Here is a 27,910-nt window from a genome sequence, read left to right as displayed (position 1 = left end):
CACCTTCATCATCACTTTATTTGTTCTGTTTGCTCAAGAATACGACTATAAACTCAGGGAGCCATGGTGACAACACAACCTTAGCACCTGGGGTACAGGTCTCCAAGTTGGACTCTCTCTCTGACTTGATATCCCTCAAGAGGCCCATCTGGTGACCTCCCTTCATTACACATCCTTAAGCTTAGAGTCCTGGTTAAAGGAAGGTTCCAAAGGAAACGGCTCAGTACTGACTCCAGACCCACCACTTTGCAGCCATCTTGGTGTTAAAAAATCCTTCACCTCTGCTGCTGCAAGTTGGGTGGGGTCACAGGGTCTCAGGAGCTTCTGTCTGCCCCACAGAGGGTAGAGGAAGAGTACTGACATACCTCTCCTGGCCCGTGCTGAGACTGAACACAAGAGAGACTATGGGCTAGTGCCTCGGCTGACCAGGTAGGCCAGGGCAGGACCCTTGCTCTAGAGCAAGCTCCAGGCTCACTGATCAGCTCACAGCCCTGGAGACTTGGCAGGAGCCAATATGTGCACACACCTACCGCACACACATGTACACTCAGGTGCCCCTGGTGGAGTTGGGAATGGGCCCCCACCTCCTCTGAAGCAGGGAGCATAAGGATGGGAGAAATGGGACAGCCCTATGGCACAAGGCCATTGAAGAGGGAGAGCGTCATGAAGCGACTGAGGCCCCCTCCTCAGCAGGTACACTGTTATTGGTGGTCCCCTCTTCCTCTGCAGTCCCAGTCCCTAGCAGGTCATCATCCGGCCCTGGGTGCCCATCCCCATTGTTGATGGTTGTGCCCTGGTGACTCTGCTGCTTCTGTCGCCGGGTCTCCTTGTACCTCATGGTGATGTCCCTGTGGGGCAGCAAAGCCACCTCACCACCTATCCCTGCAGCAGCCCCCAGCACATGCCCCAGACACCTGGACACCTTTGCAAGAGGCTACAATTCTAGGAATGGATGAACAGAACTTAAATTGGAGTGCCAGCTGCAGGCAAGGCAGGCCACCTTGAACCTTAAGAACCTTGATCTACCAGGCAGAGCCATATAGACTCAAAAAGTACAGGGGCCAAGGCAGCTAGAGCCATTAAGGCAAGGGTGGGGGGAATGGATGGAGGGGGCAAATAGCACTCATAGTGTAGCCTAATGGTCTGGGGTCCCACTCCCACTCACCGCAGGAAGAAGCGCCAGACAGTCCACGTAAGTACCAGGATGGAGCCAAGAGTCCAGCACTGGGAGATGTAGAAGGGCAGTGACAGGGTGAGTGTGTGCGGGTCATACTTCACCACGATGAGCAGCTCTGTGACTGTGATGGCTGCCACCAGCCAGGCCTGCTGGCCCAGCTTCCTGTGGGGCTTCCTGCAGAGAGGCAGCAGCTGCCTGGCTTGCTCAGCACCCCAAATGCCCTTGGGGCTCCCAGGCTCCGGCCTCCCACCCCCTAGGTCTTATGGACGGCCCTCACAGTTCATCCATGAAGTCATAGATCTCACGCATGGCCACACCACCCACGTTCACAAAGAAGACCAGCCGCAGGAGGACCAAGTAGTGTTCGGGGGGCATCCACAGTACAAACTTCAGGTAGAATGTGTTCAGCTCTGCCAGCAGGAACTAGAGGATGGGAGAAGGTCAGTTCATCAGTTGAGAACTAACCATTGGTGGTGTGTGGATACACAGTCACCAGGCTACTGGGACTTACCACCAAGATGATGCCACATACGGCCAGCCAGCGGTGCAGGCTGGAGGCTGGCTTCCACTCAAAGCGTACCCAGCTGTAGGGTGTGAACTGAAAGGCAATCCTCTTCATCTTGCCCCTGGGAACCAGAGAGCCAGGAGCCTGAGGACAATGGCCAGATCATAGAGCTACTGCCAGAACTTGAGAGCTAGTACACATTGCCCTCCTCAGCAGACACAAGGCTCTGCCCTGTTCAAAATCCCACACAGCTACAGAGGGGCTACTTGCACACTTGAGGCACTCAGACAGGAGGGGAACCTCATTCCTTATTGTCCCAGGTTTTTTTCTCTTTTGTTGTACCAGGGGCCAGGGTCTCAATCTTCTTGTCCTTTACCTCTCTGGTGCTGGAACTATCTAGAGCTCTCTCTCTCTCTTTTCTTCTTCTTCTTTTTTTTTTAAACAGGATGTTTCTATTATGTAGCTCTGGCTGTCCTGGAACCTCCTATGTAGACCAGGCTGGCCTAGAACTCAGAGATCTATCTTCCTGCCTCTGCCTCCCAAATACTAGGATTAATGGTGTGCACTACCTCACCTTTGTTACTGAGACAAGGTCTTAACTATGTAGACTAGGCTGGCTTCCAATTCATACAAATCTTCTTGCTTTCCTGGGATTAAAGGTATGTGTCACTGTGCTTGTTTGAAATGAGGTTTCACGTAGATAAGGCTAGCTAGCCTCAAACTTACTATATACCTGAGGATTGCGAATTCCTGATCTGCCTTTACCACCCAAGTGTTGGGATTACTGCAACAGTAATGGTTTATGTGGTTCTGGGGTTTGAGGTTTGAACCCAGGGCTTTGGATATGGTAGGTAAGCACTCTACTGAGCTGAGCTACATCCTCAGCCCAAACTTCTTAGTTTTGAAACTCACTGGATTGCCTAGACTAGCCTCAAACTTCTATGTTCAAAGAATTCTCCTGAATCAACTTCTGAAGCAATGGAATCTGTAGGTATCCTTCCTTCCCTCCTTCCTTCCTTCTTTTGTTTATCGAGACAGGGTTTCTCTGTGGCTTTGGAGCCTGTCCTGGAACTTGCTCTATAGACCAGGCTGACCTCGAACTCACTGAGATCAGCCTTGCCTCTGCTTCCTCAGTGCTGGGATTAAAGGCATGTGCCACCACTGCCTGAATTATCACTTCTTCTTCTTCTTAAATATCATAAGTAGCAGAGAAACTGGTTATAGGTGGACACACTAGTACTCCCTAGAGTTGGGAGGTGGGGGCAAGAGTCACTCTAGATGACAGTTTGAGGCTAACTTGGGCTGTATGAGAGGTGGACTGAACAGGCCCACAGCCTCTTGAGAGAAGCAGACCAAGGGCCCAGTTGGAGGATTAACAGTCGACTCTAGCACCCTAATGTATGAAGGACAAAGACCCATCTTGCTTGCCACCCTCCTGAGCAGCAAGGGCTTATGATTGGGGGGCCCAATGCTCTGTGGTTCCCTCTACAACTCCCAAGATGTACTTGTAGGTTGGAATGTTCCAGAGGCCCTGCCACTTATATGTCTTCAAGGACAGCCACTCGAGGGTCTTCATGCCACAGTAGATGCCCAGCCCGTTGCAGATGAGCACGTCCATGATCCACTGGATCAGGAAAGGAGAGGGTTAGCTACAGGGCTGGAGACAACAGGTCCAGGCCCACCCACACTGCGCCTTGCCCGCTGCACCTACATGATCCCACCAGCACTCGCTGAAGTTGGGCAGCTGGTGCTCCAGGCTGTACTCCAGGAACTCGAACATCACGCTGATGATCATGCACATCCACCAGTCACGGATCATGAGGGTCTGTGAGGTGCCAGAAAGCACCCCATCAGGCTTGCCATTCACTCCCCAGACTGTGCCCTTCAGACTAGCAATTCCTGCCTCCTGCCCCCAGCCCCTAACCCCCAATCCCTGGTATGTATAGTAGACGGGCAACTGTCCTTCTAATTTTAAGATTGTCAGTCAACATGGAGGGGCCCAGTGGTTCGGCACTGAGCTCTGACAGGAGGCCTGGTTTAAGCTGTGCTGTGTGACTGGTAGGCAGCACTATTGTGGGGTGTACCAGGAACCCAGGCTGACCTGGGCTTTCTGCCTCATTCCCTTTTCCTAACTGGTCACAGATCTGAGCAGCAGAGTCAGCATGAGCACTTGAGTCCTACTGAGAAACCTAGAAGCTTCCAGTATTGTGCATACATTCCAGGATGGCAGTGCTTCCTCACCAGAGGCTCACCCACCTACCAAGTGGTCTGGAACGTGGAGGAAGGGGAACTAGAGAGAACCAGAGTGTCAGGCCAGCTAGGCCACCCTACCTTCAGATACCAGCCAATGAAGTGAGCAGGAACAAAGCCATCCAGCTTGTCCTGTAAGTAACAAGGATGTGACCCTGAGGTACAGCTCCCACCCCCTGGCAGCCCCTCCCTCAGGCAGTCTTCTCCCCTGTGGTGTCTTGGACAAGACTCCAGGAAGCATACAACCTCATGCTGTGCAGAGGCCCAGAGCCACTCCCCTGCCCCTCACAACCCTCCAGGCTGATGCCAAGTCAGAGTCAGGCAAGTATGTTGCTGTATGGACCCCTTCAGATGACCACACTGGTTAACAGAAGCAGGATGCCTCTCTGTTGGATCCTCATCTAACATGAACAGGGCCATGGGCCTGGACCCTATGTGCAGAGTCATTCCACACTGCCCCACACTGAGGAAAAGCAGGAGGGTGGACAGGCTTGCAGGGTACTCTGTCTGATCCCATACACACAAGGACAGTCCCAAGGCTACTAAAGCCCTGCAGTTGAGGAGAACACCCCTACCCAGATGTTGTGGAAGGGGTCAGTCTTGTTGTCAGCATCATAGATGAGGCAGTTGCCCCCGTAGTCCCTCTCTGGCAACGGGACTCCCAGCCTGGGATCCACATACTTCAGAAACTGCCGGCCATCCTGGACTGTCTGCAAAGCAGAGCCATTAGTGTAGTCAGGCTTAGCAGGGCAGCCTGGATGAAGGAGTCTGTGGTGTGCCCTCTATCTTAGTCAGCATGTCACAGGGACAGCAGCCCTTCTACTCCAACTAGAGCTGGAGACCCGGGGCGCCTTGAGTCCTGGCAAGCCATCAAGGCACAAATGCCAGCCCCCTACAACACTCTCCGAGGCGACATAGGACTAGATCCCTATCCAGAAGAGGTGGCCTGCACTGCTGCCCTTCAACACATGGCCCAGAGCCACACCCAAGCCCACTCTGCCAGGCACAACTCCAGCTTTCTGGATATGCAGAATCTAATAAGTTCTGTCTCCTCAGTGGAGGAAGCACTACTTTTAGAACAGAAAGAGGAGGGGCCCCTGGAGCAAACCACAAGCTAGGACAAAGAGGAGGCTCAAAGGCCCAGAGGGCAGATGACAGGGGCCTAGCACAGACAGGAGAGGAAGGAAAGGGGAGCAGACTGGCCAGCTGTGAGTCTAGCCCCTGACCTGAAGTCAGGGTTTACCTGCTGATAGTACAGAGACCCCACTGGTGGCCATCTTGGAAATGCCATATGTCTGGAAAGTAGCAAGACTTGAGGACATGTTGAGGCAGGAATGTTCCTGAAACCACCTTCCAGCATAGGCCCCAAGGCCTCAAATGAAGCCAGAAACGGTGAGTATCAAGGGGTATCTGTTCCTAGGTTCAAAATACCTTTTGCCCTGATCAACATGCAGAAACCCTGTGACCCCCATGGCACTCTTGTAGAAGGCAGGGTGAGCAGGAGGGAAGAGCCAGAATGCAGAAGGACCTTCAAGATAGAGTACTAAATAAAACTAATATGATCACAGTAATGCGTTCCATACATGGCCCATACAAATGGAGCTGCTTTCTATAGTTGAGTACTGGGACACCTGACCAGGAAACACAGTTCCCAGACTGTAGTCTCTTAAGACTATCCTTCATCTTCCAGGGAAGGAACTGGGTCCCAGGGAAAAGGCAGATTCCAGGGTTCAGATAGAGGGTGCTGACAACTGGCACATCTTATGGCCTATGGTATGAGTCAGGAAGAGCCTCAACAAACAAAAAGTCCAAAGAATCACTAAAGAAGGGGTGTGTCAAACAAGAGGGAAACTAAACGAGAGCTGCCAATGGCCTAAAGAACTTCAGTAAGAAAATGAAAAAGCAGCATCTGAGTACAACCTGAAACAAGATAACTCTGAGTCACACTGATCCCAACAAATCATTAGACAGTTAACACATGGGGAATTCCAGTAACACAGAGACACAGAACCCTGAGGCAGTGCAGCTCAAGTCCTGCCTCCTCCTCCCATGTGGATAGCACACAGAAACTTCCTTTTAGCGTGCAGACAGAAATAGGCAGTAAAAGGCACCATATGGAGGGCACACGGAAAGGTGTCACATATCCACAATCACAGTTAGTCTTCTGCAGAAGCCTCATTCGGATGGCACATAACTCAACCCTGGTCAAATCCTAAGAAATACATCAGACAAATTCAAATTAACTCTGATGCCAAAGCCAGAAAGAACAGTTCTAGAAAATCAAAGACATGTGTCTTGTGAATATTGGCACAAAGATCCTAGGCAAAATACTAGGAGGCTGAATTCAGGCTACAGACAGGGTATACACCATCATCTCATCTCAGGAAAGCATCGTAGGTTCCAGTAAGAAAATCACATCAGCTATGGTGGTACACACCTATGACCAAAGCACTCTAGAAGTGTAAGCAAGAGCACTACTGCAAGCTCAGGGCCAGCCTGGGCTACACAACAAGATCTTGCTCAAAAACAAGGCACAACAGAACACCCCAAATGAACCACATTTTAAAAATCAATCAATATAGAACTGGAGAGATGGCTCAGAGGTTAAGAGCACCAGCTGTTCTTCCAGAGGTCTGAGTTCAATTCTCAGCAACCACGTGGTGGCTCACAACCATCTATAATAAGATCTGGTGCCCTCTTCTGGCATGCAGGCATGTATGCAGGAAGAACACTGTATACATAATAATAATAAAAAAACTTTAAAAACATTAATCAATATAAATACTATCATCAATAAAGGAAAAAAAAGTCACATAATCATCTCACTTAACACAGAAAATACATTTGGCAAAATCTAATAATCTAATATCCTAAAATCTAATAATAAAAACACTTAACCAACTGCTACAACTGAACCACTTCCACTTGGTGAAGACTTCTGGGAAAGTCAGAGCTCTCAGTATACTCAGGAAAGAAAGGCTAGATACTCCTCTAAGATCAAGAGCCAGTTAAGGTGTCCATGCTTGTACTCAGTATTTTTCTGGAAGGCCCAGCTGGATAAGTCAGGAAAGAGTAGGACTGTCCTCCATCGTCCAGGGAAGGAACAGGGCGCTAGGGAAAAGGCAGATGGCAGGAACTAGAAAACAGCAAATCCTACAGAAGTATAGGAGCTAATAAGTTCAGTAAGGTCATGGTACATACACGAATAATCAACATGAAAATAAATTGCATTTCTACATACGATTAACAAGCAATCCGAAACAAAACTGAGAAAACAATTCCACTTAATAAAACATCAAAATGAGGGTTGGAGAGATGACTCAGTGGTTAAGAGCACTGGCTGCTCTTTCAGAAGTCCTAAGTTCAATTCCCTGGCAACCACATGCTCACAACCACCTTGAATGAGGTCTGGTGCCCTCTACTGGCCTACAGAGCCAGCATGCTCTGTATGCATAAAATCTTTTTATAAAAACAAAACCAAAACATCAAAATGAATAAAATACTTGGGAAGTATACACCTACACTATGAAAACTATAAAGCATAGTAGGAAGAAATTAAGGACCTAAATAAATAGGAAGACATCCTATGTTCATGGATCACAAGACTAATAATGTTGGAATGGCAGTATTCTAAACTGATCAATGTAACCCCTGTTAGCATCTCATCTGCTAGGGCTGGGGTGTGGCTCAGTAGTAGAGCACTTGCCTAGCATGCAGGAAGTCACCCCCAGCACTGCAAAGAAAGAAAAAGAAATCTCATGGGCTCTTTTACATAGCCCGAAAGTGATTCTATCATTTGTTTGAAAATGGAGATCAGCTGACACAGGACAATCTTGAAAGAGAAGAACATAGTGTGGAAGACTGTACTGTCACCTAAACAATCATACACCCACCAGCCTCTCCAGAGCTGCAAGCCCATAAGCAAGGTCAGCCTGAGAACTACACAGTCCCAAGAAGCCCAGAAGATGTGAACCTAGGTGTGCTATGGTGTTTTCAAGTGGACCCCTAGCAGGAAAAACACAAAACCAAGAAATGCCACCTCACACCTATTTGGATCTAATCCTTCACCAGCAGCAATTCCACCTCTGAGCACTCACACAACAGAACTGAAAGAAAGGGATAAAGCAGCAGGAATTCTAAGTCAGTGCCGGTGGGATGCAAGACAGCATGAGCTGGAAGGCAGCTTGGCAGCTCCTCAAACTACTGAAGTGTGATGTGACCAGTGAGACAACTACGGCCTGTCCAGAACAGAAATGGGAATCTGTGTCCATACAAGGCCTGACAGGAGTGTTGAGAGCAGCTTGATTCACAGTAGCTCCAAATGGGAAACCAAAGGCCTCTCAGGTCTGCTGAATGAGCAGAATGACACCCTGAAATGCCTCCCAGCCATAAGAAGAGGCACTGTGCCAATGATACAGCTGGGTGGACCTCAGAGGTATGATACAGAGTATCATGGGTTCATGTGGCCTACTGGGTAACTCCACTCATGGGCTGTTCTGAGACAAGTCTTGACAGATGGGGTAACTGTAGGGTAGAACAGAGATTGGAGTGACTTTTCTGGAGATGGAATCGTTCTGGGTCCTACTAGGATATCTGTACATGCAGAGGGACTTGGCCCTGAATAACTTGGCCACAGATGGCCTAATAACAAACCTGGTCACTCACTCATGAAGCTCAGAGTTCAATGAGTGAACCATTAGTGAACACATAATGTAACACTCCATCCCCACTCCACCCCCTGGTGAGCTGCCAGCCCCACCAGCTCTGTGGGTCCCAGGTAGGCCAAAGTTCCTAAAGCTGCAGCTGCTTAGCTACAGACCAGTGGCAAACCTGCTCAACTGCACATTTCCTGTCTTGAAATCAGACCAGCTACCTTCCATGTCTGTCCCTGTTTGTATACAGACAAGGCAGCAACCTGTGCCTGCACCCACACTAAGACAGCCCTCCATATGGGCCCTCCTGGAGTGAGACAGTCTGTAGCTACCTATGATGGTTCAGCTTGGCTTCTTGCCAGGACTCTGGGGCCTGACAATTCAAGGCCTCCTCTATTATCTATTCCTATTTTATCAACCAAGAAAAGCTGCTTACCTGGAAGAGGATGAAGATGAGAAACAACTCGTAGACCACACTAACACACAGCCAAAACCGCCAGTAAGCTACAACAAGATAACAGTAATGTCAGGGGCTCTGTTCTGGGGCTCTAGGCCCCACCCAGCCCCAGGAGGTTCTTGATCACAGGCAGTATTTTTTCTGGGGGATGTAGAATCTTTACAAGCAAGGCCTAAATAAATTCTCTGAAACACTTCCTCTACTGCAGTCCCTACTAGGCACAGAGGCCTCCTACAAAAGCGGTGATGGCAGCAGCATCCCGCTCTCCTATGTACCACTCAGGCTGCTGACTTGTACCAGGTTCTGCTGGGCACCCTTTTCAGGGACGAATACCTGTTTAGTTTCCTTCTTTCTTTCTTCCTTCCTTTCTTTCTTTTAAATCAGGAATGAGTATAAATCTTTAGTCTTCTTCATTTATTTAGGAAGGTGCTTTAACACAAACCGTATCAGCAGACTTCTGATATTAAAACACCCTCCATCCTCCATAACTGACAGTGGTGGTGCATACCTTTAGTCCCAGCACTTGGGAGGCAGAGGCAGGTGGATCTCTGTGAGTTCGAGACCAGCCTGATCTACAAGAGTTCCAGGGCAGGCTCTAAAACAATACAGAGAAACCCTGTCTTGAAAAACCAAAAACCAACCAACCAACCAAACAAACAAACCAACCAAAACGCCCTCCATCCTCAACAGCACCACGGTATTGAAGGGTGTATGTGACCTGGCTACTTGGTTGAGAATGACTAACCCAAATAATGTGGGAAGCTCTTAATGGATTTGCTCCTGTTTCCCTGGGATACAATGGAGGTTATGAATGCTCTTCACACCTGAAGTGGAGGGAGAGCCTGTGTGAAAATCTTCACCAGCTCTAGAAGTACAATGGCAGCTGAGTGGGGCAAGATGGCCTATACCACTGGAGTTTGTGTAATGGGGGGGAGGGGGTCCCCTTAAAAGAAGAGGCAGATACTTAAAGCCACATTCCAACAGGAACATTTTTCTTTTTCTTTTCTTTTTAAGTTTTTTTGAGACAGGGTTTCTCTGTGTAGCCCTGGCTCTTCTGGAACTCACTTTGTAGATCAAGCTGGCCTTGAACTCACAGAGATCCACTTGTTTCTGCCTCCCAAGTGCTGGGATTAAAGGTGTGCACCACCACCCGGCCCAAAAGGCACGTCTTCTGTCATCAGTTCTGAGGCTGACACCATCTCTTCACTACTGCTGTTTCCTGTCTTTCCCTCCTTTTCAAGGAAAAGCCCAAATCAGAAGTTAAACCACGAATCCTTGCCTCCTTTAGGTCCATCTCTAAATATCCAGCTGCCTTTACACCCCCCCCCCCAATCACCTGACCTCTGGGTGTGGTGGTTTTGATGTCTGTGTCCCTTGTCCACCCAAATATAAAATATGAGAAGGAATACAGGCAGCCTGGCAGTGCTGGGGATGACATCTGAGCCCTAGCTTTGGACACAGTCACAGATAAAAGAACCAGGCAAAGGGCTGGGGCTGTAGCTCAGTGGTGGTACACTTGTCTAGTATGTATGCATGAGGCCCAGGGGTTCAGCTCCTAGAACTGCACAGACAAAACAAAAACAAAAAACTGAACCAAGGAGCGAGCTGTTTCAAAAGAACCAGGACCTGTTTCAAGGTGTCCACTTGGAATCACAGCCAATTAGTTTCCAAATAAAGCAACTCCCCAGACAGGTCAGCTGAAACTTCATTTTGCTGCTCTAATGAGGCCAGGCAAGTAATGGCCCCAGAAGGAAGCGTGACTGTATTTCCTAAGTGCAGACCAGGAGGTAGGGTGGAGGGCAAAGCCCCGTGGGAAACCCTCCTGGAGTGGAGCACATCTGAGCTGAGCCTCCCATGGTGCTCCTTGTTGATGTTTCACTTAGCTACATCACATGCCTTTTGACTGGAGGCTCTGAGGGTTCCATGCTCAGTATATTAACAAAAAGTGAGGTGGGAGGTGGCTGAGAAAAGACTTTCTACATAAATAGACAAAGAACAGTGAAGGATCCTGGAGCTTATGCAGTACAGAGCTACTACACTGGAAGGAAAGGCAGAGCAAAGCTCTCAAAGTAACTCTTCAGTGAGCATGCATGTTAAGAGGGAAAGGACTCCTGGGTGTGGTAACACACGCCTTTAGTCTCAGTACTCAGGAAACAGACACAGGCAGATATCTGAGTTGAAGACTAGCCTGGTCTACAAGGATGAGTTCTGGGCAGCCAGGGCTACACAGTGAGACCCTGCCAAAAAACAAACAAAAAGGGAGAGGAGCAGCACCCAAGTACTGGGAGCTAGAGCAGTAGTCACTTAACTCAAGAGTCTAGTGGGAGTCTCTGAAAGCTCTCAACCATTGCAGACATGGTGACTTGTGCTTGCCAGGGTATAGGGCTTATGACCCTGGAATAGAGAACCTGCATGTCCCAGAGACACTTCCAGTGTCCAGCTTGGTTCCATTTGTCATGTTCACTGAGATTTGGCATCCAAGAGAGAGGTAGTATGCCTTACTGGATGGGCTTACTGTCCTCCTCTTCCAAACACAGGACAAGCACTTAGTAATTAGCCCCCTTGAACATATGCAGATTTATTGTAACACAGCAATGTGTACAACCTGAACACTTAAAACTGAGCATCTTTCCTTTCCAGTGAAAACCTAATATACGTGTGTGTAATAACAATAATTAAATGACAAAATAGAGAATGTCACCTCCAAATGCAATTCTATAGGTTCTGTGGATTTTCCCACTGTGTGATAAAGAGAAACTTATTTCAGAAGTAGCATCTGAAAACATCACAATTAAATATGTCAAAGGAGAAATCATACTGCTAAAACAAACTGGCACTTTTTAATTACTTGGCTGTTCTGTGGCTCTGCTGCAAACCCTACTGAGGCAAGGCTGGATAGGCTCAGAGAGCAGAGGCCCACTGAGGCTACAAGGGTACTCAATAGTCTAGCAGGAATCACAGATCATACAGACTACTCGGATCCCTGAAGGGTCCAGCTCAGAGTCTCTGGGCCACAAGGGAGTCTAATAAACTAACTACCCTTGGCAGACATGCTCCATCCTGAAGGCTAACAAGCTCAGGGCTAAGTCCTTATCTCTGCTCCTACAATGGTTTGCTTTATAATCAGGTAAGTACACAGAGACGTGGGCAAATCTCAGACTGCCTAATTTATAAAAACAATACAAAACAACAACAAAAACCCACAAACAAAACCTAGGAAAAGGAGAAGTGCTGTGCTGCTCACTTGTGGTCCTAGTATTTAGGAAGGGAAGCAAGAAGATTTCTTAAATCCAGGAAATTGAGAATAGCCTGAGCAATAGTGAAACCCTCAAAAATAAGTAAATAAATAAATGTACACAACACATCCACATTTAAGTGTTTATTTTTAAAATGCCTAAAAATAGTTTCTGTATTTCCACAGTTTATACTCCCATTTGAGACAGAAAAGAAACATGTTTCTAAATATTTGCTAAGGCTCTTAAGTTACAACAACCAAGTTGTAGCCTCAAAGATCTCATTTGAGCTCTGGCCAACTGAGGAGACAAGTGGGTAGCTTGTGACCTCCAGCTGAGGTTCACAGGGGGCAATTCTATGCCATGGATTTGTGAGGACTTGGGGAAGAAGTGATAGAAACAGCACCCAACAGCTACCCCTAGGTCTCCAGCCCCTCCTACGACCCCAGGGCATCCAGGTTTGCAGGAACAAGGTGAGAGAGCCATAGGACAGGTGAGGGACAAGTGGAAGAGGTATAGCCAGCCCTCCCTGCCATGGAGGTAGCAGCCACAGGAGGAACTGGCAGAGGGGGACAGGACATTCACATCCAGCAGCACGGACACAACAGCTGCTCAGAACAGAAGGGCTAGGTGGCACACACGGAGAAAGAAATGGTGAGTTACCTGGATGAGGTCTGGAAAATGGCCCGTCTTTGGCTTGTGTGACTCCAAAACATAAGAAAACCAAAATACTGGCTACAATGCCTCTGCAAATAAAGAACAAACAGCCCCTCAGTGTGTGCAAGCTTCTTCCAGGCAGAGGTGGGAGGTAGCAGGGACCCCAGGGGACACCCATGTTAGGCCAATCCCTGGCATGCAGGATCAGCTGTGAGTAGTAGCCTACAACAGAGTCTGGCAGCTAATAGGCAGGAGGCTGATCCATAAATGGCTCACTCTACCTCAACAACCCACAAGCAGCACCTCTCAGATGTCCTTGTGTTAGGTTTCTCATGTCATTTATAGTGCCACTACTCATCCACTTGGCGAATCCACTAGGTGAATATGGGATGATTAGACCCCATAAAGCCCCTGAAAAAAATGACAGGATCTAATAACAGGTCTTCCCAGAGCTTTTGTCTTTTTGAGTCACCACCTCCAACACCAATGCACTCTTGGAAGTACAAGATAGAAGAAAAAGTGTGATACTCACGTGTAGACCAAACACTGAAAACAGCACAGGATGCAGAAGCATGGGCCCCACAGAGCCAGGGCTGTACTACAGTAGGGATGGCCCAGGGCTCTCAGTTCAGGCTCTAGCTGTGAGGCCACGGTCCCTGCTAAGGACTGGCTCGGACCAGTGTTCACAGGGATACCAGCTCCACCCTGTCCTGCCCTTGCTGAGTGTCCTTGGCATCCTGACACCCTAGCTCATTGAGGTGACCAGCACAAGCCAAGAAAACTGAGTACTGCTTGCCAGCCATGTACAGCTGAGAGTCCCAGTTGTAGCAGAACATATGTGGCCCTCCAAGGCACATGCGACTTTCTGGATTACTTTCCTATGCAATTCTACACCACTGCTGCCAGGAACAGAGCCCTCACTGCTTAGCTCTGCAGGGAGGAATCACTAGCAAGAAAGACAAGAGGTGGGAAAGGCACCTGGAAAGGACACTTTGAAGTGATGATACCTCAAGCAAGACACAGACTGACTTAGCTGCCTTCCGTGTAGACTGCTATACTATTACCTGAAGGAAAGTTAAACAATTCCCATTCCCAGCTGGGCAGTGGTGGCACACGCCTTTAATACTAGGGAGGCAGAGGCAGGAGAATCTCTGAGGCCTACAAAGTGAATTCCAGGACAGCCAGAGCTGTAACACAGAGAAACCCTGTTTTAAAAAACAAAACAAAAACAACAACAAAAAATTCCCATTCCCAAAAGGACAGAAATTAGAAAGATCATGATAAAGTGATGCCACTGCTCTGCTTACCTGAGACAAGCCCGTGTCACACCCATCAGGGCCATCAGTGTGCCTCAAGGACACAGTCACCCTGTGGTGCAAAGCAACACATAGCCATGTAGGCTGGGTAGTGAAGGAACCTGACATGGCTACCAGGCCCATGCGAATAATCATTTACAAAGTTGAGTTATAAGAAGTACTTGAAAATATGTCAGCTGAGCAGAGACAGGATAAAAAGAAAACATATGCCTTATTTTTTTGGTTGTGAGCCTAGCCTTTAATGGCTGAGTCATCTCTCCAGCCCATGCCTTATTTTTTTAAATAGACTTTTAACCAAATAAAGTTCACACTTTACCCTATTCCTCAGTTCCCTCTAAAGCCCTCCTCTACCCAGGTGTCTGTGTGGGGATGCACATGATGGGTCTTCACATCTCTGTAGGCTCCTCAGGTGGTGACAGAGGCTGCTTCTAGTGATCCTGTTTGAAGACTTCCCCGCTGCTTTCCTCACAGTAAGAATATGGCTGTGGGCTTGAGGAGGAAGGCCCAGGGGGAAAACACCGTTTGGTCACCAACTATAGTCTCCACTGTCAACCTGATCTGTTCGTTAGGACCCCATGGAGTCCACTGTAATGCCAGGACTGAGGCAGAAAAGGCTCCAAATGGGTCTACAGGTTCCTGTTGTGTCTGAAACTCAGAAAAGCCCAATGTTCTCAGGTTGTTTCACAGCAATGGCCTAACTCAAAACTGAGTGACAAGCCAGGCAGTGGTGGAGCATGCCTTTGATGTCAGCACTCTGGAGGCAGAGGCAGGTGCATCTCTGAGTTCAAGGCCAGCCTGGTCTACAGAGGAAGTTCCAGAACTGTCAAAGCTACACAAAGAAACCCTGTCTTGAAAAACAAAAACAAATAAAATTACTTATTTTTATGTGCATGGGTGTTTGGTCTGCATGAATATCTGTATCACATCTATGCACTGTCTCTAGAGCCCAGAAGTTATAGACAGTTGTGAGTTGCCATAATGGAACCTGGGTCTTTGTGAGAGTAGCTGGTGCTCTTGCCCACTAAGCTATCTCTCCAGTCCCCTCTCCAATGTTTTCAACGTTTGGTTGAATCCCCTGAGATGAAGGTGGTAGATATGGGAGACTAAAGTATTATAGATAACACATACTTCTAATTGTAACCACCTGGATCTGTATTGAGCTAAATCTGAGTTTGTTTCTGATGTTTCCCAATGGGGACAATTCTGACCTCTGTCCTTGGTGACCTAACTCTACTGGTTTCTGGCATCTGTCAAATAATCAAAGAGACAGCAGAAGCAACTGCACAGGTAGGTACCCATGGGCTCAGCTGTCAGCCAGTAAATGGGCTCGTGCAGTCTCTCTGATTCTGTTCTTAAAGACCTCATCTCCTGCCACTTCAGGAGTCTCAGTGCATCTATACATTGATTCTCTTGTCAGTATGCCTTCCTTCTTAGGGTCCTCGCTGCAAAACAAGTGTTCTACCATTGACCTCACCCTTAGAAACCTGATGGTGGACCACGTGTGAATTTAGTAGAACTAGAGGGATGGCTCAGAGATTAGGAGCACTGATTGCTCTTCCAGAGGTTCTAAGTTCAATTCCCAGTAACCACATGGTGGCTCACAACCATCTGTAATGAGATCTGGTGCCCTCTTCTGGCCTGCAGGCATAGATGCAGAGAGAATACTATAAAAATCTTAAAAAAAAAAAAAAAAAAAAAAAAAAAAAGAGCACTGGATGTTTGTCCAAGACTGGGGTTTGGTTTCCAGCACCCACAAGACAGTTTACAAACACCTTCAACTTCAGATCCAGGAGATATGCCATGAGGAATCAGAGGCAGGCAGATTTCTGAGTTCAAGGCCACCCTGGTCTACAGAGCAAGTTCTCAGACAACCAGGGCTACACAGAGAAACCTTGTCTTGAAAAACAAAAAAGAAAAATTTTAAAAATAAATCTTGTGGGGCCTGGAGAGATGGCTCACTGATTAAGATCACTGATCATTCTTCCAGAGGAAGAGGCCATTTCCTGGGGATCTGACACTCTCACATAGACATATATAAAACAAAAATACCAATGCATACAATAACAAATTATAATAAACAAGCAAATCTTGGGGAGCTGGAGACAGCTCAGTGGTTAAGGGCACTTGCTACTCTTACAGAGGACCTAGACTCAGATTCTAGAACCCATAAGACAACTCAAAACTGTCTACACTCCAGGAGATTTGACACCCTCTTCTGGCCTCTGAGGACACTCATTTACCTATACTCACATACATTCATATAAATAAAAATAATTTTTCAATGAAAAATACTAAGTCTTGGGGTTATGTCTTTGTGGTAGAGTGTTAGCTTGGTCTGAATTCCATCTACAAAATTCTACTGCAAAAATTATAAAATATTTTCTATAGGGGGGGTGAGATGGCTCAGCAAGTAACATGCCTGTCACTAACCCTGACAATTTGAGTTCAATCCCTGGGATCTGCATGGTAGAAGGAGAAAATTAACACTCATAGGCTGTCCTCTGACATGTGTGTATTGTACATACTTAAACAATCATATACATGCACACAAATAAAATAAATATAATGAAAAAATATTTGACACATGAAGCCTACCCTAAAAGGCATAAGAAAACTCCCACATATTCCTAAGGAGGAGAAAATAGCAGATTCCAGGCTCTATCAGAAGAATTACAAGCCAGAAAGGTCAGTTGCCTTCATGCTCTTAAAGAGGAAAGAGGGAGACAACATGAGGAATGGGTGTTCAGTGTCCCCTGGAGGAGGAGTGAGGCAGCTCTGCTGAGGTCAGTGCTGAGGAAGGGTGGCCTCACCCACTAAGGTTCACAGCACCACTGGCCTCCTTAAGCTTGGGGGGGGGGGGTCTGAGTTCTTGGACTTTCCAGGGTCTGAGTCACCAAGTATTGACAACAGGACCAACATATTGAGTGGACAACAGCCCTGTAACTGCTCTGGCAAGTGTTTGTAGTCACACACCAGGACACCTGTGTATGTTCCTGCTCTTCAGAGCCAAGTTTGCTCTTTTTTGAGACAACTCTTCCAGACATCAGAGCTGGACATCTTTAGCTAATTTTACTTCTCATATAGAGAATCCTTTTGGGGAATGTAGGGTGTAATGCTAAGGATTAAACCCTAGGCTCCTAAGCCATACATTCAGTCCACTGAGAACACCTTCTGAGGTGTAGCCATGTCCCATCTCTTTGGACTTCAGTAAACCTGAACCTCCATGCCCAGGTATACAGAGATGGATTCAGAGAAACCTGGCAGAAACCAGATCAAATTCTTTTCCAGGGTCTCATTATGTAGCAATAGCTGTCCTGGAACTCTAGCTTCAAACTCATAGAGATCTGCCTGCTCTGCTTCCCAGGGTCTCACGTAGCCCAGGCTAGTCTTGAACTCACCATGTAGCCAAGATTGACTTTGAACTCCTGATCCTTCTGCCTCTGTTTCCCAAGTGCTAGGTTTACATATATGAGCACTCACACCTAGCTAAGACCGGTTCTATCTGAAAATTCCCTGAGCAGGTGTACACATAACCAAGAGTCTACTGCCTCCACATCCACTAGTATATTCAGAGGCCGCTCTGCTAGGACCAGGACAGGAAGGGCAAAACAGACTACCCAGTGGCATAAGTTCCTCTCTCAGTATTAGCTCATCTCCTTAAGAGCATGCTGAGCTTACAGGCCTAACCTGGAACTAAAGAGTATGATGGAAGCTTTTCCAAGAAAGGAGATTCAGGCAGGCCTATAGATGAGAATAAGCAGAAGGGCCAGTATAGGCCCAGCTAGACATAAAGGAATAGAGAAAGGCTGGTGGGCCTGGAATCAAGACATCCCAACTGCAATGTTTTACCAGAACCCAGCTGTACCTAAGGGCATAAGCTCCATTACAAGGTTCATTGTTGGTGGCTCTATATCCCAGATAGGCTGGGTATCCTTATGTCACTCTCACAAGGCCCACAGATACTGGGGAGGAGAGAATGACTACATCCACATGCTCATATAAAATTCACTGTTATCTCATTCAATTCTCAGAGCAAAGTACTAGGACTTCCACTTTTTCCAAAACAAAATTTTGGCCTAGAAGTGTCAAGACTATGAAGATTCCACAAGCTTGGGGGACAAGCAACCAAGGTGGTCTTGAGACCTCAATAGCCTCTCACATCTCCCTGTGTCTCTGTCTCTGCCCCTACTATATCCTCTCTGGCTCCAGAACCTGGCAATGCAGCAAGGACAGTGCTTGTGATCTTGCCTGCTCTGTACAATCCTGAAGCAAGATCACAGGTGGTCACTGAATGTTACAAAGTACTGACACCAACACCATTATAGACGCACACCCTGAAGGCTGCTACAAAACATCTGTATCACTTGAAAGGTGATGTGCACCCAGGGTCCTACTCAGCTCCAAGGGGAGGTGTAGGAGCTAGTCACTTAGACACACAAGGAGAGTTTAAGAGCCTGTGCTAGCCAGAGCACCACAGAACACACACCCTCCACACACAGCAGTTACCTCTTAGTGTTGTAGGCTGTATCCTGAGGAGTTTCTTCCAGGAGAGTCACATAGCCCAGTGAACAGGTAAGGATGAACAGCACAGTTAAGGTGTGGGCACGCCTGAATCCAAAACACACACACAGGTAGTGTCAAAGCAGAGAGGGTCACCAAGGATATCTACTCACCCAGCATAGAAGAGGGTTGCACTCCCGAGCTGACTGACCACTCCCATGGGTACCAGAGGGGTTGGAGTGTACTGCCTATAAGCACAGGTAGTTACGGTCACATTACTAACCCAAGTTAAACATTCAGTACTGCAGTACTGGGGACTGTGCGTATAGCCTTACATATGCCAGACAAGTACTCTACCACTGAGATACAATCCCCAGCTCTTTCCCATAGACCTTAAAAAATTATGTCAGCTCCTTGGTTACTTTACTGTTATTTTTTACTAGTATACTAATCTTACTGTTTTTGAAGTAGCCAGTAAGCTGAGGACAACCCTGACTTTTTTTGTTGTTTTGTTTTTTGAGACAGGGTTTCTCTGTATAACAAGCCCTGGCTGTCCTGGAACTCAATTCGTAGATCAGGGTGGCCTCCAACTCAAAGAGATCTGAATGCCTCTGTCTCCCAACTGCTGGGATTAATGGTGTGCGCCACCACTACTCAGCTGGGAGTAGTATCTTTTATTTCTCTTAAATATAGCATGAATATTTGAAAAATAAATACCACCTTTCCCCTGAGGTAAATGTTTACTTTAACATTCATATAGTTACTAAGTACCTGGCCTCCCCTAACCTGAGAAAGGTAAGGCAGGAAGGGCATCAGCCAGACAAATTCATAGCAGGCAGACTTCAGAATGTTTCAATCAATGGTTGCTGAAGAGCAAGCTCTACAATGCTGCACCCTGGCCAGTTTACAACACACACACACACACACACACACACACACACACACACACGAGAGAGAGAGAGAGAGAGAGAGAGAGAGAGAGAGAGAGAGAGAGAGAGAGAGAAGAGGCAGGCCATCCTCCCCTTCCGGAATGTCAGCTTTGTGCTATGGTGCCTCCTACTCCTCCCTGGTGTGGGCAGATGCTGGGATGGACTGGGTCCCATGACCAGAACCAGGATCAGAGCTGACCTATGTAAATCTTGGGACTTCAGTCACTGCATGGGGCAAGCATGAGGACAAACTGGTTCCTTGGTATGAGTGGAAAATACCCAGTTGTTGTTTCTCCCTAGAGATGACCACGCTCCTCATGCTGAGTGGGTAGGAAGGCAGCCTTGCCAGAACCAACCAGGGAGACATGAAGGCATTGCCAAGAAAGGGACAGGGCCTGCCCCAAGTCTGCAAGAGGCTCCTAGCCTGTTACACTGGCCTTCCTGGCCTTCTGATCTGATAGTTAGACAGGTATGAATTGTCAAATCATGTTTGCTAGATGTGAGCAAACCTAGACAAGCCCTAGCCCACAGTGATGGATTACCTGCACACACCTGAAGCTGCAGAAATAAAAGAGAACTGAGGATGCACTGGTGATATCTGTCCCAAGTTACCTACAAGGCTCAGTAGAGGCTCCAAGCTCTGAGATTCCAGGGCCACTGCATAGACATGGTGCACACATACACATGCAGGATGCAGGGAGAGCACCAATACACACAAAGCAAAATAAAATTCTAAATAAATAAGTTCCAGGATTGTGCTAGAGTCTGAGCTCTTGTTTAGTGTCCTGATATATCCTCTAAGATAGTAATGGCACTCAGTAGAGGTCTCCAGAATACACACTGAAGAATGACTGAACGAAGAAATGAATATAAAACAAGAAAGGAAGATGGGTGGCGGTGGCACACGACTTTCTTTAGTCCCAGCACTTGGGAGGCAGAAACAGGCGGATCTCCTTGAGTTCCAGACCAGCCTGGTCTACAGAGCTAGTTCCAGGACTGGCTCCACAGCTACTGAGAAACCCTGTCTTGGAAGGAAGGAAGGAAGGAAGGAAGGAAGGAAGGAAGGAAGGGAAGCCTACTCCTCCAGGACTCTCTCTCCAGTGGTCATCAACTGTATTGGGTGGTGCCTCCCTCCTGCCCAAGAAGCATGGTGGGGGCTACCGGACAGAGAACGATATTCCAATATCCACTTGAGTAATTCATGGCCCATCGTGAAATAAGGCCAACTAGAGTCTCTTATTTAAGCAGGAGACCAAAAGTAGGCATCTGCCACAAAGAATTCTTGGCCCTAAAAGCAAGACAGAGTTTATAAAATCAAAAACCAGATATGGGCTAGGAGTTTCACAAGCATCATTTCCCTGCAAGGGAAGAGGAACCCTTTGTCCTGTCAGGAAGGATGTGATGGAGTGGTTATGGGGTCAGTTATGGGATCAGGACAGCCTTAACTTCTTCTAGGTCATTTCAATGTCCAAAGAACCTCAAAGGTCAGAGCAGTCCATTGGCACTAGCTCTGGGGCTCCTTGCCTCCTCTCACCCCACCTCCCAGGGTTTCACTATGTAGTTCTGGCTGTCCCAGAACCCACTTTGTAGACCAGGGTGGTCTCAAACTCACAGAGATTGACCTCCGTCTGCCTCCTGAGTACTGGGATTGCTTCTTTCCCTTCTAATGTTTTCAGTCATTAGAGAGCACCGTATTGAAAATAAGTGCTGGCTGAACCCCCTTGTAGAAGCAGACCATAACCTGGGAAAGGTGCTAATAATATAAGGTCCAGATGCAAAGCTATCTCCTACACCGGCCCACTTTCCTGCTACTCCAACTGTATCTCACCAGAGCCTCAGCTACCACTCCCACTTGCAAGCCAGAGATACAGGCCAGCACACGACAGAGTCCCTCAAGAGAACCCTATCTGTGTGATGGCACCTTCTCCTGAATTGTCCAATCACTCACTTTCAGATCAGGCTTCTGTCACTGATGAAACATGCTCTCAGCACTGTGCTCTCAAAGTTACGTCCACTCAGCAACGCCAGAGGGTATGCATTTGTCCCTGTGCACTTGGGTCCCACTGTGTACAGGACCCATCCTGGGACTCCAATATTGCACAGGTGGGTGGAAACTTAGCCATCTGAGGAAGGGTAGAACTTCCAGGCAGTGATGTTGCATGCAGAGGCAGGTGGATCTCTGTGAGTTTGAGGCTGGCCTGGTTTACAGAGTGAGTTCCCTGACATGTTTTATACAGAGAAAACCTGTCTCAAACACAGAAACACACACACACACACACACACACACACACACACACACACACGGCAAAACCATTCCTTCCATGAAGTGTGCTCTCTGGTTTATGAGTTTTGTCATTTTTCACAAACGAGGAAAAGTGAAGGGTTAGCCCAAGGTCATGGGATCACACATTAGACTGGTCAGCCAGGGCGATGGCATGGCCATTCAAAGGAACAAAACACCTGCAATTCCTAGGCATTCATTCCACTAAAGGTAGAGGGGGCAGCCCGACCCCTCAGGCCAGGGTCCTAGAAAAGGGTAGCAATGAACAAAACCTAGCACACACATATGCCATAACCATCAGCCAGTTCAGGGCAATGCCACCGGGGTGGAGCAAGGGACCCTAACTGCACAAAGGAGAGGAAACCTGAATGTCACTAATTTGTGGTGGCAAGGCCTTCCAGAGCTCATCCCCGGGCTCCCCCGACCCGAAAAGCATTCGCCATCTCACACGCAGACGACGACCACGGGAGGGTTCCACCGATTTGCCGGCCGCTGAACACCGGTGCAGCGCTCCCTCACTGATCCTGGCCCCGACGGTCCCCAACTCCAACCCAAACCGCCTGTCCCAAGCCCGGACCCCGACGCGTGGAGCCCCTCACCAAAAAAAGGTGTTGGTGCCATCGTCGTAGACCTCGGACTCGGTGCTGCGGCGGCCCTCGAGCAGCGGCGATCCGGACCCCGCGTCTCCGGGAACTCTGCGCTCGGCCTTCCACATGGCGCCCGGCCTGCGCAGCCCGCCAGGCTGCGGGCGGCGGGCAGGGGTCGCGCTGCCACCCGGCGGGGTCTCCGCGGGAGTGGGGCGGGGCCGTGAGGCATTGTGGGACGCGTAGTGCGCGCCGAGCCGCAGGGCATGCTGGGCGCTGGCGGCCCAGGTCCTAAGCTGCTAGCCGGGAGGGACGCGGTCCGGTTGCTAGGAGACCAGCCGCGTGCTCCTCCAGCCAGAGAGACAGTTCTAGCAAGTGGCAGTAGTTGGGTGTTGATAGAGTTCCAAAGACAGGTGCCTGGGAACCCAGAGAGAGCTTAAGCTTAAGCTGTTGTTATAACCATAGCACGCGAACTAAGCACTCGGGAAGCTGTGGCAGGAGGATCGCACGAATTCAAGGCCACCCTGGGTTATATAGACAAACCTTGTTTTAAAAAGCAGGTGGGTGTGCTGGAGAGATGGTTTAGCAGTTAAGAACATTGGCTGTGCTTCTAGAGGACGGGTTCAGTTCTCACACCTACAATGCAGCTCACTATTGTAACTTTAGTTCCAGCATACCTAACGCCCTCTTCTGGCCTCGGAGGCGCTGCACACAGGTGGTGCACAGATGCATACGTGCTGGTAAAACATTTATACGATTAAAAAAAAAAATGAAACAAAATTTTAGCTAGACGTGGCAGAAAACGCCTTTAATGTCAGCAACTCAGGAGGCAGAGGCGGTAATGATCTGTATGTGTTCAAAGACAATCCGGTCTGCATAGTATGTTCCAGAGCAGTCAAAGCTATACAGTGAGACTCTGTTTTGATTTTTAAAAATTAATTACCTAATTTATTTATTACTGTTTTAAATTAACTGGATGTTGAATAGTTGAAAAGAGTAGGGATAGTTCCTGAAAATGCTCATTTCTGCCATAGAGTAGGGGATGGATTACCTAAACTTGTATGAGGGTGTGGGTTCTTTTTCAATTTCATTAGTTGTGTTGGCATGTGGTGCCAAGGGCTTGAAATCCTAGCACTTTGAGGTGGAGGTGAGTAGATCAAGAAGTACAGGTCATCCTTCTCTGGAACTAGGATTTAGACAGAGTCCTTGATAGGCAGACAGATAGGAAGAGAACCGATGAATAGATATTAAAAGTGGCAAATTTCAGCACAAGCCTTTAATCCCAGTAATCCGGAAGCAGAGGTAGGTGTATCTCTGTGAGTGCCAGGACAGCCAGGGTTACACAAACAAGAACAACAACAAAAAACAAAGGCAAACAAACAAAGATGGCTAACTTCTAGTTTCTTCTTCACCCTCTTGAACTGAAACAAAAGTCTGGTAGCTCAAAAGAAAGGCTGTGGTGGGTTTTTTCTCTGATAGTAAGGGCCCCTAGTCTGCAGATGAGCCTGACAAGTTCAAGGCCAGATAAGGACATCTTTGCTCAAAAGTTGTGGGCCTGGCAGCCTCCTTGTTATTGTTCAAATTGACAAAGCATAAATTAGGGGAGGGATACTCCCTTAGAGATCTTTAAAGCTTCTGCCTATGTTGCTGGTATGGCCACAGTGGTCCAAACCTTTAATCCTAGGACCTGGAGGCAGGCAGATTTCTGTGAGTTTGGAGGCCATTGTAACCTATATAGTGAGTTCCAGGACAGCCTGGATATATAGTGAAATAATTTCTAAGAAAGACCGGATTTGGGACTCCTGAGTGGCCCCTGAGCTCTAGAGGGTCTATCTCTCTATGTGCCCTGTGTGCTTCCTCACCCCAATAAAGCCTTTCTTTATTTGTTAATTCTTTCTGCTATATCTTAGGTTTCCTCTTCTGCCATTTATGCCTTTTGCTTCTTTAATTGGCAGAGAAGAGAACGTAGAAAGTAACTCTTGGCTACACTGTCAGATTGAGATCAGCCTGGGGCTATAGGAGACCTTCTTAAAAACCAAGAATAAATAAGCAAGCAAACAAACAAACAAAACACTAGTTATCTCAAAGGGAGGCAGAACCATAGTTCCTTTATTCTACTAGTCTTTTTTTTTTTTTTTTTTTTTTTTTTAGCTGAAAAACAAGGGTTACCACAACTGCAGGCATTTGATTTCATTTTCAATGGTTCATGTTTCTCCAAGTTTTTTTTTATTATTATTTTAACTAAGAATTAAAACAAAGCTCACAAACCATCATATAATCTTTGTTACAACAACAAAACAATTACACTTACTTGGGGAGAATTAGGATTGTACATTGTAAAAAGAAATTTAAGCAATCTTGTGAATGTGCTATCTACTTCAGAATTTAAAGGCAAGAGCACTGTGGATACAGTGAATTTCTTCTTAAACTGACAATATCTAGGTTTCAAGAAAATAAGTTATAGCTAAGCATGGTGGCATACACCTTCATTCTCACCACTTAGGAGGCAGAGACATGACAACTAGAGGCCAGGTTACAAAGTGAGACTTTATCTCAATAAAATAAAAGAAAAGAAAAAAATGTTACACGTGGAAAAAGAAACTCAAAGACAAGTTTCTAGGATGAAATATTTTATTGTAGAACCAACATATGCTTCTGTGAACTCTGCTTTGGGGGAAAAAAAAAGCAAGCTACATCTGTAGAACTTCATGATTAAGGAGAATTACAATGTTTCAGATCCTGTTCCAAATTATCTTGAGCTGTCTTTAGTATCCTTAATAGCTATTTATTCTTCACCTTTGTATTTACCCTAACATCCTTTTTGACTATTGGGTTAAACCTGGAGGATGTATTCTTTGTTAACCACTATCCTCCAACAAACCCAAAACTAATAATACTATCAGCACCTTAAGGCCTATACCAGAGATTGTCCTGTTTAGCTGTGGTCCCTATCAGTGTATCTAGAAAATGCAATAGCAATCCCTGAATGAAAAAGTGTTGATTGGCACTACAAAAAATGCATAAAGAATTTGAATTTTAAGTAAAAGGAACTGTGAAATTTGATGTCATTTTATTTGTGATGTTGAGTGAACAAATAAAAACACAGCTGAAACTGTTTTAAAAAGATTGTGTGTATATGTTCATTCAAGAGTATGGTTGTGCAGGAGGAAGCCAGAGGATAACATTTGGGAGCCAGTTCTTACCTTCCACACTGTACAACTAGGAACCTACAGCAATCCTAAAGCCACAGGCTCCCAAGTGTCGAGATTACAGGCATGTATCAGCTTTATTTGTTCAGGATTTTGACCAGTGATTCCATTTGGAGTCTGTCAGCAGTAGTTAAGAGTGTGGGCTGAGGACACAACTCCATGCTGAAGCCTTGGAAACTGGACTTCTTGACTACACCCTAGGAAATTTCAGGATGAGTCAGTATGAAGTAAAGTTGGAATTAATTAAGAAGAGAGTTTAACACAGATTTACAGGGTGGGGGTGGGTAGTAGGCTTATGGGGAATAGAATAGTATACACCCTAGTGGGAATGTGTGTTTCTCAAGATAGTCCTCCTTAAGTAATTTTACAGTAGCTACATAAGATGTTGGTGTCACCTGAAGTTACATCTCAAAGGGTTGCTACAGAATTTAAATGTGATCATAAAGCAGCAGTTCCTGCTGTGCACTGGATAAGATTGTAGTTGACAATGGGTTGCATGGAGGTGTTTTTGTTTGTTTTGGTTAGTTTTTTTGAGATGGGATTTCTCTGTGTAACAGCTCTGGATGTGTTTAACTCTCTTGATAGGCCAGGCTGGCCTTGAACTCAAGGGTTTCACCTGCTTCTAAGCCACCAAGCACCATACCCAGCTGCTTGGAATTTTTACTGTAAACTCCTGTTTGTGAACATCAGAAATTTTCAGGTTCCGATGTGGGAAAGAAGTAAGCCCATATTCTAAGGTCGTATACACTCAGGGCTTAAGCATGGCTCATTGGTATTTTAACATTTATTTGAACATACTTCGAATAAAAGAAGTATATTGTCTCTAGGTAGCTGCTCTTCACAACAAATGTAAGTTGTGCTGGAATTCTTGACTTTTCAGCTGGGAGGGGCTCCTTTCCTTTCCCATGCCCTCCCCGTCCCCGCCATCTTTTAGCCTGCCTCAGTGTTTACAATTTTCACAGTTCATTAAAATATTTGTCACCTGAATACTGAACCTTGCTCTAAACACAAATGTGAGTCTTCTAGCAAGTAGAGTGCTTGCCTCTTGAACCCCCTGCCGCCCATTGCTCTGGTCGGGTGTGGACCCTGTGTTATTGGTGGGTGTGTAAGTGGACAACACAAAGTAGGGCAGAGCTGGTTCTCAGTTTCCATCCTGTAATGGGCCTTAAAACAGCTGAGAGCGCGATGGGGTGGGCGGCACCACGACAGCATTGTCTGGGACTGAGACAATGGCTTATACGAACATATATACTTGGCGAGGAGGTGATGTCACACCACGCGAGGTAGCGCTGGTCGGCTAGCTACCGGCTCACCCCGTCGCAGTCCCCAAGGGCGGCTCCCTCCGAGCCATCCTTCAGCACCCCTTCTGTACCTCCCGTTCGATCTCCCTTGGTGGAGGGAGACAGCTTCCCTAGTGTGGGTGTTTCTCCTGAGCCGAGACCAAGCCCCTCCTTCCCATGCATTGCTGAAGTGCCGCAACCTTTTTAAACTGCAAAGGCAGCACCAACCCACAACTGTTCGGCGAGGGGCGGAGCCAAAGGCTGGCCGGCTCGGGGGCGTCGTCTTGGGCGGACCTGGGACCTCTGGAAGGGTAGTTTGGGACCGCTCCGGGGTCAAGAGGCGGGGCTTCGGGTGGGCCGACATGACGGCATGTGGGCGGGGCTGGCGATCTAGGGGCGGGGTGAGCGGCTTGGCCAGGCTCTGAGCAGATGGTGGGCGGGCGGTTCTAGGGCGGAGCCAAGACCTAAAGGTCTGGCCTCCTGGAGAGGACTGCTCCTGGCGGATCGGAATTGCTTTGGGGCCGGGCCCTCCCTGCAGCTGGTGGGCGTTGGGTAGAGGAAGCCCCGAAAAGGACGTGGTTTAGGAGGGCGCTTCCACCTTTTAGGTGGACCACGCTGTTCGTGCAAGTGTTTTACAAATCTTCACAAATCTCTAGTTTTATCTTTGCACCTTGTTTAGAAACAGAGATGCTGAACGGCGGGGATTTTGGCGACCTCCACTCCCAACATTTTACAGGATCGCGAAGCTTCTACCTGAACTCCAGGATTCTGCAGGCGCTCCCTCTGCTTGTAGGTTCGCATCGGTTCTTGTTTGCGAAAGCCCTCACCCCAGTCCCTAGAGAGTGGCCTTTTCTCAGCTGTGAAGCCTCATGTCAGGGAC

General features: G+C 47.4%; 1 protein-coding gene across 1 annotated transcript; it reads right to left on the bottom strand.

The window, feature by feature from the left end:
• On the bottom strand, positions 1 to 22,776 carry Ptdss2 (phosphatidylserine synthase 2). Its single transcript, XM_051193323.1, has 12 exons — positions 22,557 to 22,776; positions 18,754 to 18,855; positions 12,938 to 13,020; positions 9,021 to 9,088; positions 4,508 to 4,642; positions 4,014 to 4,064; positions 3,394 to 3,507; positions 3,188 to 3,306; positions 1,689 to 1,803; positions 1,455 to 1,600; positions 1,166 to 1,351; positions 1 to 848 (listed from the first exon to the last, which is right to left on the bottom strand). The coding sequence occupies exons 1-12, from the start codon at positions 22,670 to 22,672 to the stop codon at positions 662 to 664; spliced, it is 1,422 nt and encodes a 473-aa protein (XP_051049280.1). The 5' UTR covers positions 22,673 to 22,776; the 3' UTR covers positions 1 to 661.
• Positions 22,777 to 27,910: the final 5,134 nt, after the last annotated feature.

The sequence above is a fragment of the Phodopus roborovskii genome, unplaced genomic scaffold, assembly GCF_943737965.1.
Source record: "Phodopus roborovskii unplaced genomic scaffold, PHOROB, whole genome shotgun sequence".
Lineage (NCBI taxonomy): Eukaryota > Metazoa > Chordata > Mammalia > Rodentia > Cricetidae > Phodopus > Phodopus roborovskii.
The sequence above is the reverse complement of the archived record's forward strand: the minus strand, read 5'-3'. Positions and strand labels throughout refer to the sequence as shown.